The sequence below is a fragment of the Lepisma saccharinum genome, chromosome 6 (assembly GCF_977018435.1).
Source record: "Lepisma saccharinum chromosome 6, izLepSacc3.1, whole genome shotgun sequence".
NCBI lineage: Eukaryota > Metazoa > Arthropoda > Insecta > Zygentoma > Lepismatidae > Lepisma > Lepisma saccharinum.
This window is the reverse complement of record NC_139234.1, coordinates 73,694,867-73,712,043: the sequence shown is the minus strand read 5'-3', so window position 1 is coordinate 73,712,043 and position 17,177 is coordinate 73,694,867. Positions and strand designations below refer to the sequence as shown.

At 38.1% G+C, this 17,177-nt stretch overlaps 1 protein-coding gene across 2 annotated transcripts in view; it reads right to left on the bottom strand.

The window, feature by feature from the left end:
- LOC145988883 (atlastin-like) overlaps window positions 1-17,177 on the bottom strand; it is a 112,117-nt gene that overhangs the window by 30,120 nt on the left and 64,820 nt on the right. For both annotated transcript variants that reach the window (XM_083124160.1, XM_083124161.1), the window contains exon 9: window positions 11,613-11,816. In XM_083124160.1, coding sequence (XP_082980286.1) covers window positions 11,613-11,816 — 204 coding nt within the window. The remainder of the gene's footprint in view (window positions 1-11,612; window positions 11,817-17,177) is intronic.

The following is a 17,177-nucleotide window of genomic DNA, read 5'->3' as shown; positions in this document are numbered from 1 at the left end:
TAAAAATGCAATTGAGAAGAGATGAGGCATAACAATGGAGCACCAGAATCGAATCACAGCTGAAATGATAAAAATGAATAAGAGGGTATTTACTGAACAAATGCACAGCCTATTAAATAGAATATGGAGAAATGATGATATCCCAAAACAATGGGAAGATGGAATCATCTGCTCAATTTATAAGAAGAGAGGTTTTCTTCAAACAGGAAATTATATAGACATCAATAAACTGATACAAAATTTTCTTTGATATAATGTTCCAAAGAATTTCCTCATATGTAAGGACAATAATAGGGGATTATCAGTGTGGTTTCCGAGTGGAGAAATTCACTTCTTCCCACATGCAATCAATGAGACAAGTCTGTACAAAAACTAAAGAATTTGGAATAAATACACACCACCTCTACATAGAATCTGCATATGATACAATAAAGAGAGAAACACTAATTGAAGTCATGCAGAAATTTAATACCTCACAGAGGCTTATACAGGATTTGTCCAATAAGTATAGGGATTGATTTTGTCCGGCCAAATGGGAAGGGGTGGAAGGCAGTCTCTGTGGGAGGGATCGGTGTTGCGGGATGTCACGTGAGCTAGGAGACCCAGCTCAGTTGCCTCTGAGCCTTTGGAGTGTGTAGGTCGCACCTGAAGTGAAAGAAGGGTCATATTTTGAAGAATATTAACACACTGTACATATATCTTTAATAAAATTCTTTTTATGACTTCAGTCCCGATACTTATAAGACAAACCCTGTAAATGTAATAAAGAGTAACCCTCAAAAGCACAAATAAGGAACCTACTATCCAATGAATTTGAAACTAAGCAAGGTCTATGTAAAGAAGATGCTTCGATGTAGCATTGAAAAAAGATTAAGAAAGTCACATATAGAAACTAAAGGAACTTAATAACTAAATTATTCGGATTTTAGCACATATGGATGATATAGTAATAGTAGCTGAAACTTCAGCAGGATTGTGTGTGAATGTGGCAAAAAATGGAACTCACAGTAAATAGCTAAAATTAAATACATGGAAATAAGTTAAGTACTCATTAATGTTACTTTATCGAAAGTTAATGGAATGTCTTTTGAGAGAGTAAGGGAATTTAAATATCTTCGCCCTTACCTGACAGATAAGGGTGATATAACAACTGAGATTAAATATAGGATAAGTATAGCAAATGTAAGTCAATTTGTAAAAGAAAATATAAAAAAGAAAACCATCCCAATATATGCATTAGACATCCATCCAATGTCTCTTGAATAGCTATTTGTCTGTAGAGAATATATCCTTTCTAGATTTAGGTCAGTCAACAAGGGGGTTCAATAAGGAAAAAAAATCAGAAAAAGCTGGAATAAATTTTATTATCTTTCTCAAAGGGTTCTTAACAACATTAATTTTGCATCCTGTACCACCCTGGATTTGGCCGCCATTTTGGAAAAATGGCACCCAAAATCAGTTTTATTCAAATATCTCGCTTGAAAAGCATTTTACAGCCAAAGAGGTTATGAGAAAAATTAATGTACATAAAATTCTCTGCAAAAAATGTCCTATGCATTTTTCTTCTAGGATGCACCGTTTGGGTGCTAGATGAGCAAAAATGTTTACGTTTTTTTTTTCGACCCATTTTGCAAGTGCGGAACTCACGGGAAAATATCTCGCATGATGTTTTGTAGTTTTTCTCTTCTATAAAACTGGACTTATTATATTTCTTCTGCCTTACAAAAAGTCATTTATGGGTTGAATTGCTTTTACCATTGCATGCTGTACTTTATGGGAAAAAGTTTACGGTCACCTGTGTGCAGGAGATAATATGTTTGGTCTGAAAGAGAAGATAACTCCAAAGGAACATGTTGACTTTGTCCAAAATAGATTGTTTCACAATACAACACCATTGTAATCAAGGGGTCTCGGGTTTGATACCCAGTTGAGACACATTAGGCCATCCCGATTATCCTATCTGTGCATAACGTAAACTTAAAACAACAATTCAAACCACAATAACACGATCAGAAAAGTTTGGTCTGGGATCTGGTCAGATATGACAACTGAGCCATGATACGCTCTATGAAGAGTTGTGGGGGATGGCAGAGGAGTGACTGACTGAATGCAAAGTAAGTGTATTTTTGGCATGCCCACTAGTTTACAGATAAAATAGTTGAGCTGCATGTCGATGCATGAAAGTCTCGTATATCAAGGGATAAGCAAGACTTTCAGTTAATTTTCAGTGATTCTCATCTCACCCATCATTCTTGATTTTGGTGGTATAAAGTCAAAGATTACAGGAGTAACAGTGATTAAAAAAACCAATCCTTCCGATGCTCATGATATTGAAATGTCTTCAATGTCAAGTATTTGACGAATGTCAAGTTTGAACGAAATAAGACTTAATAACTGGAGTGGTCACTTCTGAAGTGAAAATCAGATATGGGTTGTATCAGTTGATCCAGAGTTTTTTTAAAAAATAATATATCACTAAAAAATCACAAGACCAATTCAGAGAAAACTTTAAGTACAAACTTGCCCCGTACTCATTATAACTGATGAGGTAGGGATGTGGAAAACCAAGAAGCCTTCTCTTTATGAGCATCCCTGTACTACTCTCTGAAAGTATCACAACAGACAAAGAAGCTGCACCACCGGAGCTGCTTCACATTATATCCTGTAAACTCCTTAAAGGTTACACAAGGGGACTTGTAGCTGCAGGAAAATTGGGCTGAAGTGTTCAATGATCTGTGAACATTGCAATACTTAACGTGTTCAAAATCTGACACCGTTCTATACTCTGTCCCTGTAAACACTGGAGTATGGCCATGCAGTAGAAAAGGGGAGAAAGTGAGTGGATGGCACAAAGCAGTACACACTACTGTAAATGGCTAGTAGCTGCAGTCATTTATCCCCCACCATGCAATCCCATTCCCTCTCATGCATTCATTGATCAAGTCTTCTCGAATTACTACTTACTCAGAGACTTGTTTTCGTTCACTCGCTCTTGAGATTCCCGGGGCAGAGCATCTTCTTATACTCCATGCAGGAACAGAAAGTGCCTCAAAAGAGCCTTCAACCTGCCACCTATCCACTCTGAGAAGTTATTATCTTCTCTTGCTTCCAACCAAGCAATACTTATTCATACCACCATTAAGCCTTGTTTCCATGATTATGAAAAACTAAATATGCTGACCAAGGCAGTAATTTATTTTATTAAAAACATAAACTAAATGTAACGTTTCAACCTTCTAGCAAGGTCTTCTTCAGACTCAAGTTTTGTACTTGATACAGAGTCTGAAGAAGACCTTGCTAGAAGGTTGTTTTATGTTTTCAATAAAATAAATTACTGCCTTGGTCAGCATATTTAGTTTTTCTTATTCATACCATCTTATGAGAGGGGATGTGGCAGGGAGGGAGCTTTCAGATGGAAGCAGCACGTGTCTCTTGGAAACCAATCTTAAGAAATAAATACAACTTTTTGAACTGAAAGACACGGCAAGCTGCACGTGTCACTCCAACTGGGCCGTGTTCTCAATACCGTGCATCGTAGCACCTCATCTGTTGTTCGTGCATGCACAATGAATGTTTGCCTTTAGACTAAAGGGGGCCATGTCATCACTTCGATATGTAATTCCTGTGTAGATTGTGGCTGTCACTTTTGCTTCGATCTGAAAGTTCACGGCAGCTGTGATGATCTTGTTCATATGTACTTATAATAATTGTTGCTGGTAGAAGACAACGGATGGTTTGGTTTCTAATAGTAGCAGAAATACAAACATTATGCTAATTTGTTTTATATTAAATATTACAAATTATTGTAACATACATATATTACCAATTGAAAATACATTTTCATGGAAAGTCCTTAGAACATTTAGAATATATACTTTAATAAGAAATAAGCCCTCAAATTACCGTGCAAAAACGTTTCCTTGTCTTTCGCTCTTGCAGTGGAGTGGGAAAAATAAGTGAAATTACTCACTCCTCTAGTGCCCTAATGGTGCTTCCTAGAAGAATTTGCTGTAAAATGCTTTTCAAGCGAGATATTTGAAAAAAAAAAAAACTTATTTTGGGCAGCATTTTTCGAAGATGGCGGCCAAATCCGGGGTGGTAGAGGGGTGCAAAATTAATATGAATCGCTCACTGGAGAAAGGCAACTAGTCCAATATTTACACATTTCCTTTTGTGTGACGATAATGGTTTGTAATAGCTTAATGGATCGTTTACCGCAGAAATGACACCTGTCCGCTCGATAACAATGGGCATGGCAACGCCTTCAATTTTCAGTTTACTGGAGAAAGGGAACTTGTCCCGGACTATTTCCCTGTCTGCAGTAAATGAAATTCGTAGTGGCACTAAGGTGGCCAGTTTACGAACTATGCTCTGTTCTTTGACAGTACAGCTCAAACCCTCAGTGTGGACGTTGATTGCAGTGTTTTCTCTTCGTTGATTGTGAATCATATTGTTATTTCAGAAAATGAGCACCTCTGCTGACGAAGGAAAAGTAGTTAAGACAAGGAAAGGAGTCTTGAACTTAGAAATGTGCAGAAGGAATGCAATTAAAAAAAACAAAAGTTTCAGGGAAAGAGCACGTCAATTGGAAAGGGCAAATCGTACCGGCTAAAACACCAGGGTCAAATGACTACAGTTCTGGTGGCCTGAATTTTACAAAAACCTGTCTGAGCGATGTGTCTTATGGTAAAAATGTCCCTAAACACCCGAAAAAGACTTTCAGTATTTCAAAATACCGTGAGATGACCTTCTCATCTCAAACTCCGAATAGTGTTAAGTGTAACATGAATACTGGTGGCTTCATAGTGGACATTTTTCGGCTGAGGAAGTCTGCTGAACAATTTGAACTGGCTTCCACACAAGCCTATAACTCTGTACTGCCCATAAACAACAACAAAATGGATGACATCACAAAAACGTTGGTTTTCATACCTGAAGACAAGATGCTGTTTTGGAGTTAAATAACATCATAGCCTATCAAAACGGAAACACATGCTGAAGACAAAGATGACTGAGTAACTTGTAGTTCCACAACATCAAATATTATTGATGAATGTTTAAGAAATAATTTTTCTTACAATAAAGTAAGTTTATAAATTTCATTGTGTTTTTCTTTAATTAATTCAATCCAAAATTCGTTTGAACACTCAATTTACTGCAGAAAGGGAACATGTCCAAAACACAAAACAAACTCCCCCTCTATCCCCTTACATCATACACAAATTTTGCATTCGTATTTTCGTCACGTATACTTCTATTAAGAAAGGAAAAATACATGTCATGATGGAAATATCATAAAGACAGTTTTATGCAGTTTTTTGCCTCTCCTGAAAAATTGTGAAATGTGGACATTTTGCCTTTCTGTAGTGAGCGATTCATATGTTGTTAAGAACCCTTTTATGATGATAATAAAATTTGTTCCAGCTTTCCGATTTTTTTCCTTATTGGATCCCAAAAGCATCCCTAGTTGACTGGCCTAATTTGTAAGACATTTTAATTTGCTTCAGATATGTCATGGAAGGAATTGATATATTCTGGACTAGAACCCAAATCTAATCGAGACCTTTATTACATGCCATTGCACGTAGATAGATAGTTATTGCTTATCCAGTAGGGATGAGCCGATACAATACTGGACTCCTTGATGGCATAGAGGTAACATTGTTGCCTTGTAATCAAGGAGTGCCGAATTTTGATACCTGGTGGAAACACCTACACACACAGCCATGAAAATAGGCAGCTGGGCAGAATTGCACTGGTTGCACATATGGGAAAAGCAAAGCGAGAACAGGACAATAGTGGCTGGTTCCCTTGAACTGTGTTGCAATGTGAACCTGGCTGCATTGCCTAGTTCGAGCATCAGACCAACCTCTCTCCAGGGCACTTTTGTGTCATCCCTGACCTTTCGAGCAAATACTGTCAGTTTGTATCACATGGATTACAAAGACCAACTCTACAATGAGATCTTTCATTCTCTTAAACCTTCGAACACACAGGGTTGTGCTTTGACATGGCAACAGTGTGAACTTCTGCCACCTGCCCAATTTCATGGATGTGCATTTAGTGGTTTGGATCCCTCTTTAAATTGTAGGTCCAGTCTCTATTAGCTTTTTGATGCATAAAATGGATACCACTGATACTCTTTACAATTTCTGCTGATACTTGATAATTGTAACAATTGAAAGTAGTTCAGAATATTTATAAATTGGTCGTTTACAAAAGGGAAGAGGAAATAGATCTACTCATGAAAAAACTTAGCAACATTCACCCCAGGTTGAAATTTACAATAGAATGGGAAAAACAAGGCATCCTTAACTTTCTAGATCTAACCATCAAAAGGAGGGACAACAAATTCACCACCACGGTCTATAGAAAACCAGGGGCAGGGAACCAGTATATCCATTCCCTTTCCAACACCCACCCCAACATAAAGCCAATGTAACTTCTACAGAAGCGTTTTCTCGCACTGTTCAAGTGAAGAAGATTTGAAGGAAGAAGTTACCATAGTGACGGACATAGGACTTCAAAATGGATACACCGTACATTAACTCTCTACATGGTGCAGCAAAGCAGAAATGCAAGTACGACAACCTAACCTACTCCACCCAGCCAGCAGTGATAAAGCTAAATGGATTGCCTTCCCTTACCACCTGACTACAACCAACTGCCAAGCCAAGACCTTGAAACAATATGACATAAAACTCTCACACAAACCAATGAACAAAATAGCCAGTGCCCTAATCAAACACATGAGATCTTTCCTTCCCCCACTAGACAACCCAGGTGTATATGATGCCCAGTGTGAGTGCAACTCATACTACATTGGCAGATCCATCAGATCTGTCAACGAGCGTATACAACAGAACTTAGCGGACACAAAAAAATCCCAACCCACTACCAGGCTAGCAATGCACCTCAAGTTCAATAAACACAGGATCCAAAAAGTTTCAGTTAGGCGCACATCACACACCCTAATCGACACCAAAATCAAAGAGATGCATGCAATTATGCACTTTCCACACGAGCTGAATATCGACAGTGGTCAGGCTCATCATGTTTGGCTCCCGCTATTACAGCATCTCAAACCCATCACGCGGAGCAGACGAAATGGCTACACCAGCACCCCTAGCGGTAGTCGAGGAAACAACAACAGGAACCGGAAGTCAACCTAACAGTATAGCATCGAGTTCCCAAGTGGATGGTGGCAGAGGCCACCATAATTAATTCACAGTTACAAGTAAGTTTCGCGGATATATCTTTAGTAACTCGCTTACATCTTATATAAATTTTACATTGGAACTATATCATAATTGAGTTTTGCTTCAAAATATTCGTAATTGCACATGCTTAATCACAAAATCCACTGCTTCTCACAGAGTTGTATGTATGTAAAATTAATAAGAATTATACATTTTGTATAATTTCCAGGATATATAGATCCTGCAAAAGTGTCACATGGCATTTTTGCAGTCTCCACGAGACACTCAGACTCAAGGTAGTTTGGTATAAATCTGTTTTTTTTTTTCTGTAATGATTTATTGGTTGGAATATATGAACATACAGGAAGTAAAAGTGATCCTCATACATAGTCACCTTGTTTGTTCAAGCAAATGTCCCAGCGTGTCACAAGGGTATGGATACTCTGAGGGAAGAACATCCGTGGTTGACTCTGGAACCAATCTTCAACGGCATCACAGACCTCAGCATCATTGGCGAACCAGCGGCCCTTCAGATGTGACAAGAGATTGGGGCTGTAGGGAGGATTGTAACCACAGATGAAACGTGGTGCCACCACTTCGACCTAGCCACAAAACGGATGAGTATGGAATGGAGGCATCTCAACTCACCATGCCCAAAAAAGGCTCATTCGTCCATCAGAGCTGTAAGAGTGATGTTTCTTTGACGAGAAGGGCCCATTGCTTTTGGATTGGCTGGACGTAGAAGACTGTCAATTCAATCACATACTGCATTACCCTAAACAAACTGAAATTGACCCTCAAGAGTAAGCGACCTGGCATGTTGTCAAATGGGGTTCTTCTGTTGCACGACAATACACGACACAGGTGTGCCATGATCGGCTGCAGCGTTTCCGGTGAGAAGTCCTCAACCATCCTCCCTACAGCCACGATCTCTTGCCCTGTGACAACCACATCTTCGGATCACTAATAAAACATCTGAAGGGCTGCCGATTCGCCAGCAATGCTGAGGTTTGTGACGCCGTTGAAGATTGGTTCAGCAGTCAACCCCAAACGTTCTTCGCTCAGGGTATCCATACCCTTGTGACGTGCTGGGACACTTGCTTGAACAGGGAAGGTGACTATGTGCAGAGGATATGTCACCGATGGATCACTTTTACTTCCTATATGTTCATATACGAGGTGTGGCTAGAAAACAACCGGATTGGTGTTGCTGTCGACAATCGACAAGCACATCAAGGTCAAGCGGTGCATGAGTGTATAACGTGATATCCTGCCTATCGACTGTGTGATTTTCCAGAGTGTGCGGCGCTCAGTTCCGCTGTAGCTTGTGGACGAAGTGAACCATACATCTTTGCTCCGTCGGAAAAATGTAAAGTGTGAAAGTGTTTCTTATGAAACTCGAAAAATCCGCCACAGAAACTTTTGGTTTGTTGAAGGAAGTATACGGAGATGAGTGTTTAACATGAACGCAAGTGTTTGAGTGGTTTAAAAGGTTTAAAGATGGACGAGAAGTGATCGCGGATGACTCGAGTCCTGGACGGCCTTGCATGTCAAAAATGGAATCAAACATTGCAAATGTCGGTGAATTGATTCGAAAACATCATCCATGAGTATTCGAGCTATTGCAAAATAACCAACATTATTAAATTACGGTGCTGACGACCCTTTGTGAGCAAGTAAGAAGACGACGACCTGATTTGTGGAAAAGCAAGTCATGGATTCTTCATAAGGGCAATGCTTCTGTCCACATGGCATTGCCAGTCAAAGCTTTTTTGGCCAAGCATGGGATCCCAGTGTTAGAACATCCACCCTATTCACCAGATATCACTCCATGCGACTTTTTTTATTTCCAAAGGTCAAATCTGCACTGAAAGGAACCAGATTTACGATCGTAGAATCTGTGAAAACAAAGCGACGGAGGTCATGAACATGGTTTCAGAAAATTGATTTCCAACTCTGCTTCCAGAAATGGAAGATTCGTATGGAGCGGTGTATCAATAGTGCAGGGGAGTACTTTGAAGGGGATAATGTTCGTATTGTACAAAATAACCAATAAAAGATTTTGTAGCAACAGTCCGTTTTTTTTCTAGCCACACCTCGTATTTCAACCAATAAATCATTACAGAAAAAACCAAGAGACTCACTTTCATTTGGGCAACCCTTATACATAAGGAATTTGTAGATATCAGAGTCACTTTTGGTGAAAGTACATTAATCTCGTAATCAATGACTTGTGTTTTATTAGGCTCTAAGAAAGGAAACAAAATATATGTACTGAGCTGATATGAAAGGAAATTTAAATTGTAAACTGTAAACATACTTAAATTTCTCTCAAATTAAAATTCAATAATACTTATAGGCAAAAATAGCAAAGAATTTGTGTAGAATAATATACAAAGTACTAATCATGTTAAACTGTAAATGGTATCATTATCATTAAACTGTAAATATACATGGCAGCTGATATGTTGCAAACTATCATTAAAAAAAGTCTTCAAAATTCAGGTACAAATACTATATATAAGATATACAGTTTGTATCATAAGTAATAGTGCAAACTGACACAGTTGAAAGTACACGATAATAGAAGCAAAAAAGTCTCAGTAAACGTGGGTCTGCAAACGAGACGTTTTAGAGATAATTGTGAATGTGTGGTTACAAGCTGCCACTGACTTTATTGTTTGTATACGTCGTTATAGGTGGTAAAATGTATTCTTCTTTGCTGCAAGGTTCCATTTTCACTACGCAGTACAGCACAACTGATGTGACTCCCACAGTACGATTAGACTGTGTACTGATTGTATCCATCCTGTTTGATTACAACGCCACCTCTCGGGAATATTCTGTTTTGTAAACAAAGAGCAAACCTTGGAACGCGCAAAGTGTAAAGCACTTGGTGTTTACAAAATGCAATCAGTGACAGCTTCTACCCACACATTCGAACACATTATTATCATTTTACCAACTAGGACAACGTCTACAAACATTGAAGTCAATGACGGCTTGTAACCACAAATTTGCAATTATCTCAAAAACGGCTCGTTTGCAGACCCATGTTTACTGAGACTTTTTTGCTTCTATTATCTTGTACTTTCAACTGTGTCAGTTTGCGCTATTACTTATGATACACCCTGTGTGTGTATATATATATATCTCATACTTGTACATGCCGTGGTACTGACGGTCAAGTGGGCCACTTGTTAGTTTGTTTACATATTTTCACATGGCCATATCTTCGTTCCTATGTGCAGTAGATGCATGAGACCAACGGCGTTGTGTTTCTCTGCGTGTGCTCTTTTATATTATGCATGTTATTGTATATCGTTCCATTAAAAAAAATATGACTTTGCTCCAGATGCCCCATTTGTTGATATTTTTCGACCCACCCCATACCTCCGATTTACGAGCCCCATTTGATGTTATTGTTTCCCGCAAACCTCACATCGCTACTGTTTCTGGTTTCTTCGCTATTTCGGGTGGTACTTTTAGGTGCCTCATGCAGTATATTTAAAAGTTACAATTATATAGTGCATCTAGAATGTTATATTTTCACTGGAAGAAAAGTTACTGAAATTATTATAGTTTCACTAACACACTCAACCAACATTTCCATAGTAGGTAGGTTCATATATACAGTATCAGAAATAGAAAAATGTATATTTACTTGTAATTTTTTGTTTGATTTAATCAAATAGTTCAAATATTTTACAGACTTTTACCAGAAAAAGTCTTTCTATCAAAAAAGGCATGTATTGTGAAAAATATCATACAAGCAATTTTAAGCGTGTTTTTGAAAAAAATATATAAATATCGATTTAAATGGAAATGTCATCAAAAATTATTATTTCTCTTTTTTTTTAAAAAAAAAAAAGCATTCAACACGCATTAAACTCCTAAAAATGTAGCAAACTGGAAATAAGTGTAAATGAAGTTCCTCACTACCTACGTGAAGGAATTTCCCTGATTAAAATATCTAAAAACTAGAAATCTAATAGTGTTCACATCATACAGTTATCAGAACTAGATGAATAGAGATTTGTACCATGCAGAATATTACCATGATTTTAATCCATAGTTACATAAATTCTATTATATTGTGTAAACCAAGGGTTCCCAAACTTTTTTGTTTCACGGCACCAAAGTCAGAATGTAGGCCTATCTAGTCAGAATGTAGGCCTACCTAATACTTGCAATGCTCAGTTAGTGTGGTTAGGTTGCTTACCTTAAGTTAAAAAATAAATTCATATTTTAAATAAAAGAACATTTTATGTGTAAAAAGTACTAAATAAGCACACATTTGGAACAATCATATCATTTCAGTGAAAACATTGGAATATTTCGTGGCAGCCCTCCCCAGGGCGCCATGGTGGACACTTTGGGGACCAATTGTATAACTATGAATGCAATACCTACCTCGACCAACTCAGAGCAAGCTTTGTCATACTGTTCTGGTTCTCCAACAGCAGAAGCCATCTTCATGGAACTATCAATAACCTCTTTGACCTTCAAATGCTTTTCCACCAGAACTCTCAGGCCATGTTCTCTCCCGTCAAACATTTTTTTGTACTCCATTTCGGCCAACATCAACAATTTCTCAAAAAATGAATCCACCAAACCCTAAAAAGACAATGTTCAATAAGTTATAAATACACTACTAGTGACTCTGTGAAAACCTTGTACCAGGACAACAGGCCAGAACAATACTATGAAGTACTGTACGAGGGTCACTATGAAAGTTTTTAGAATCAAAAACAATAAGCCAACGCAACATGCTGCTGGTGTTTCTATATTTAGATTGGCATTTCAATAGCAAACTCTGCAAGTTTCAACTTGCTCCAACAATGGGCTGAGTCAGCATGATAGTTTACACAGCAGCAGTTAAAGTTTCGTTTCGAGCAAGGATGGATCTGAAACGAGAGCATTTCCACGCTATGATTTTTTATGACTTCAAAGTTGGTTTAGGCAAGAGCGAGTGTCGTGAAAGATTGCACCATGCATTTGGGGATCTTTGCCCTTCACAAGCCACCATCTATCGATGGTTTGCAGAATTTAAGAGAGGAAGGGACTTCCTTGGAAGATGATCGTTCAGGGTGGCCTGCAACAGCCACAACAGATGAAAATGTGGCGAAAGTTGAACAAATGTTGAGAGAAGATCAACGATGTACATATGTGCAGATTCAGACAAGCCTAAATATTGGATCGGCAGCAGTTAGACAGATCCCGGATGAAAAACTTCATGTCAGGAAGATTTGCAGTTGCTGGATCCCCCACAACCTAACAAATGAGCAGAAAAGGACACGAGTGGATTGGTGCCATGAAATGTTGGACAAATTCAGTGGAGGAAGATCAAAAAACATTTTTAACATCATAACAGGTGACGAAAGCTGGATATACCAATATGATCCTGAAACGAAGCAGCAATCATCAGTCTGGGTCTTCCCTGGGGATGATCCTCCAACAAATGTGAAGAGATCAAGAAGTGTTGTCAAAAAGATGATCTGTTCTTCTTTCTCTGCTAGTGGGTACATTGTGACAGTTCCACTTGAAAAACAAAAAACAGTCACTGCCAGATGGTGCACGACAAAATATCTGCCCAAAGTGTTCGATGCATTGAGGAGGAACCGTCCAAAGACAGGCCTGCGAGGAATCATGCTGCATCATGAAAATGCCTCTGCTCACACTGCAAGGGAGACAACAGATTTTCTGAACGAGTTACGAGTCAAAACATTACACCATCCCCCTTACAGCCCAGATCTGGCTCCATGTGATTTTTTCTTTTTCCTAAAGTGAAAGAAAACATTCGTGGTCATCGATTTGACTCACCTGAAGCTGCGGTGGCTGCATATGAACAATGTCTTTGTAGCAGGACGCATGGCGTTCAGCATTCAAAAAGTGGTTTGAATGAATGACACATTGTAAAGAGTGTGGTGGAGAGTACTTTGAGAAGATGTAATGGAAATTATATATATATATATATATATATATATATATATATTATTTTAAGGCTTCCATTCTCAAAACTTTCAAAGTGAGCCTTGTATATACTTCTGGTATAGATACATTTATCAATTTAAAGAGTACATGTATATTTCACTTGACAATACAATAGCATTTTATTTGCACTTTATTTTTCAAGTAAATGTACATACAAGTGTGGATAAATAAAGAAGGAAATAAAAAGAGTAAAGCTATCACCAGTGAACTGCACCATGCCACGAGTAGGGCACCAACATAATAGAATGTGATATGATCAGTACCATGCTCCAGCCACCTTTACCACCAGAGTTGCCTCCAGATACCCACTGGGTGGAGACTGAGTGAGCCGCAGAGCTCCTCTATTCACAAACATTGTCAGGAAAATTCAAAACCTGAGATCAGCCACCCTAGGCAGTCTGACACCCTGGGAACTGAATCTCACAGCTCCTACAAAAAGTTCCATAAAAACAAAAAATAACAATAATGAATCAATCATGCCTGTCATTGCCCTTCTCTTTTTTTGTAATTGTTCAGGTGATTCCTTCTTCCCATTGTTTTGGGATATCTTCATTTTCCCATATTCTGTTTAATAGGTTGTGTATGTGTTCAGTAAATACCCTTCTATTCATCTTCATGTTGTAGGGATTGAGGCCCACACTTCAAGCAGCTGATAGAGTGCAGTACTGTACAGGGGCGTATCCAGAAGTAAAATTTGAGGGGGTCCAGCCAGGGGTGCCCATTTTCAAATGCCAATGCCCCCCTCCATGACATAAGCTCCATAAAGTATTTAATTATGACATTGTGTCTACTACATACTAACCTATTAAATAATAATAATAATAATATTGATTTAAGTGATGAGCACGATTTGACAACCAGGTACAGTCATGTTAGAAAAATCTGTCGAATGAAATTTTTCTAAGTCCAATGTCTTACAAAATTATGTTGGTAGCTCTGAAACGAGGAAGTGTTGTGAAATATATGATCCTCCAATCAGAGTGAAGTTCGATGCGGAGGAGCAGGAGGCGTGACTCATGGTCTTGTCCACAGGAAGTTCAACCAATGCAGCATTTTCAAACATGAGATAACATCCCCATTGGTTAAATATTGTTTCAATAACGCGAATCAGCAGAAAGATTGCGCAAAAGTTTACTTTGTCGCTTTAATTGCCTTTAATAGTTTCAACTTAGTATTAAATTGTCCCAATTATAATTCACGAACTTAATATATATCTATTCATGTACGGTGAGTCACATAATTATTCGGACAGATAAGATTTCTGAATATTTACTGACGTAGTCGTGATATAATACGATGATAAATGTTTAATATTTATTTAACGAACAAAACACAATATGAGCACACTGTTAATTATCTTCAATTATGTTTAATATAATATATTAGTAAAATATTTTCATTAAACAAAAAAACATTTTTTGTGGGTTAAACAAAATTATTCGGACACATGGAAGGAGAAACAAGAAAACACGCTTGAAAAGCAATGAACAGAAATGTCAGTATCTGGTAGGCATCCCTTTCATTTTTAACACCTTGGATAAACGATTTGGCTTACTTTCTACCAATTTTCTGGTGTACACTGGCGATATGTTGGCCCATTCATGTTGAAGTCTCTCCTTGAGGTCTGCCTTCGAGGTTATAGGTGTTTTCCTCACTTCTTTTTCCAACTTACACCAGAGGTGCTCAATGACGTTCAAGTCTGGAGACTGCGGTGGAGGATGGAGCACTTTTGGGCAGTTGTACAATAACCATTCTTGTACTACGCGGGAAGTGTGCTTCGGGTCATTATCTTGATAAAACATAAAGTTACAAAGAATGCCCATCATTTTAGCACTAGTCTTTAGATTTGACTTCAGAATGTCAAGGTAACGGTACCTGTCCATTGTTTGTTCAATGAAAGAAAATTTACCAACGCCTTGGCCCGACATGCAGCCCCAAACCATTACGTGACCACCCCCATGCTTCACTGTTGCTTGCAAATTTTTCCCTCGGAGCTCCTCATTTGGTTTACGCCATACTATTACCCTCCCATCTGACTCACAAATATTGAATTTACTCTCGTCAGTGAAAATTACCCGATTCCACCATGTCTGATCCTTTCCTAAGTGTTCCTTTGTGAACACCAGTCTTTTTGTCCTGTTTGGCTTACTTACAAATGGCTTTCTCCTGGCTACACGGCCCTGATATCTTGCCCTTCTGAGCACTCTTCGTATAGTTTCAGGATGACTATGCTTTCCACACTCCTCAGCTACCTCAGCACACACCATTGGAGCACTCACCTTTGTTTTTTTAAATTTTCCTCACGATTATTGTCTCTTCTCTGGGGGAAAAAATTCTTGCTCTCCCTGTATGACCGTGGGACTCGATCCTGTCTTCATCTTTAAATCTCTTAATAATATCTGCAACTGTACTTTATTTGAAGCAATTGCACCAGTAAGTTGTAAGTAATAATTGTAAGTTTTACCCTTAGCATGGTGCAATATCACTAACTGACGTTGTTCAAATGAACTTTCCTTTCCTCTTCGCCCCATTTCTACATAGAAAATGTTCTATCACAACTTTGTTAAACAAAACGCAATCGTAATTGCTATAGAAACCTACAGGAAACCAGAGTTAATATATATGAACAGAGTATACATACATCAATCAATCCGTAAATCAAAATTGTTAACCTAACCAATCTTACGTTAACATTTACTATGTGTCCGAATAATTTAGTGGCACTATCAACTTCAATGCTGTACACAGATTTCACTCCCTTCCCAATCTTAAACGTTAGAAATTTACTGTGTGTCTGAATAATTATGTGACTCACTGTATGTGTTTGACAATCATATATCACTCATTAGAACAATTTTCACATTGTTTTCACTACGTGAGATGACACTTCATTTACATTTATGATAAAATAGTGGTTTGGGTGTAATAACAGTTTTCATTAATTAATTTATAAAGGCATTTTTATTTGTTGAGTTAATGATTAGGTTAATTTGTTATTCTTCGCGAAAAGAGGGAACCACAGCTGAAAGAAAATACACAAAGTGCATTATTGAGGTCAAGAGTTTGTTTTAACATCACTTTTTGCACACATAGGCTAATCACGACTCGGGATACATTTAAATTGGAATCTGAAACATAATGCAACCTGATTGGAACTCGGAAGAGTACACACTGATTACAAGACGTCATGGTCTGGCAAACGCAAATAATAATGGGGGGTTGTGGGAGTGGGAGAGGGGTAACGGCAAGTAGAAAATAAATAGTATTTTGGCGGGTATTTAATGTTATATTTATACACATACAAACCTAAGAAAATATTTATTTTGATACATGTGTGTGGGAGGGGTATAGAAGGGGGAAAAGAGAGGGACGGAAAGATATTGGGAGAGATGGGACCAAGAGGTGATTGTAGAAGATGTTTTATTTGACGTTCAGTAATAAAAACAATCCAATCAATAAGGATTATCTTATAAATTTGATGTAAATTTGTTTTAGAAATGGGGGCGGGGAGCTGTTTGTTTAAGTTCAGTGCAGGATAACAAGTGGAGACACATAGTGGTCTACACACAACTGTAGGTCCAGGCCCGATTAGCCTTTCTGTGCATAAAATGGACTTAGAATTCAGTAGGAAAGTAACGTCGATCTAGTATTTTGGATTTTAGATGCGTTGAGACCACTAAAATTACCAATTCTTATAATAAGAAACCTGTCCTCATCTTACCATTTTGAAAGAGAGATAGAGTTAATTGTATAATCTTTCGTTGTTAGTTTCAAAGAAGACTAATTCAAATAGTAACAATGGGAACAAATAAAGCTTACGAAAAGTTTTTGCCACCGTGGGGATTTGAACCTACGACCATTAGAGTGACAACCCAGTGGGATAACCAGTACCCCACGTGTTCGTTCCTTCATACGGCATGATTATAAGTTAAGACCAATTCGTTCAATGTGCATTAGAAATATAATCCCCACCTGCCTCTTCAT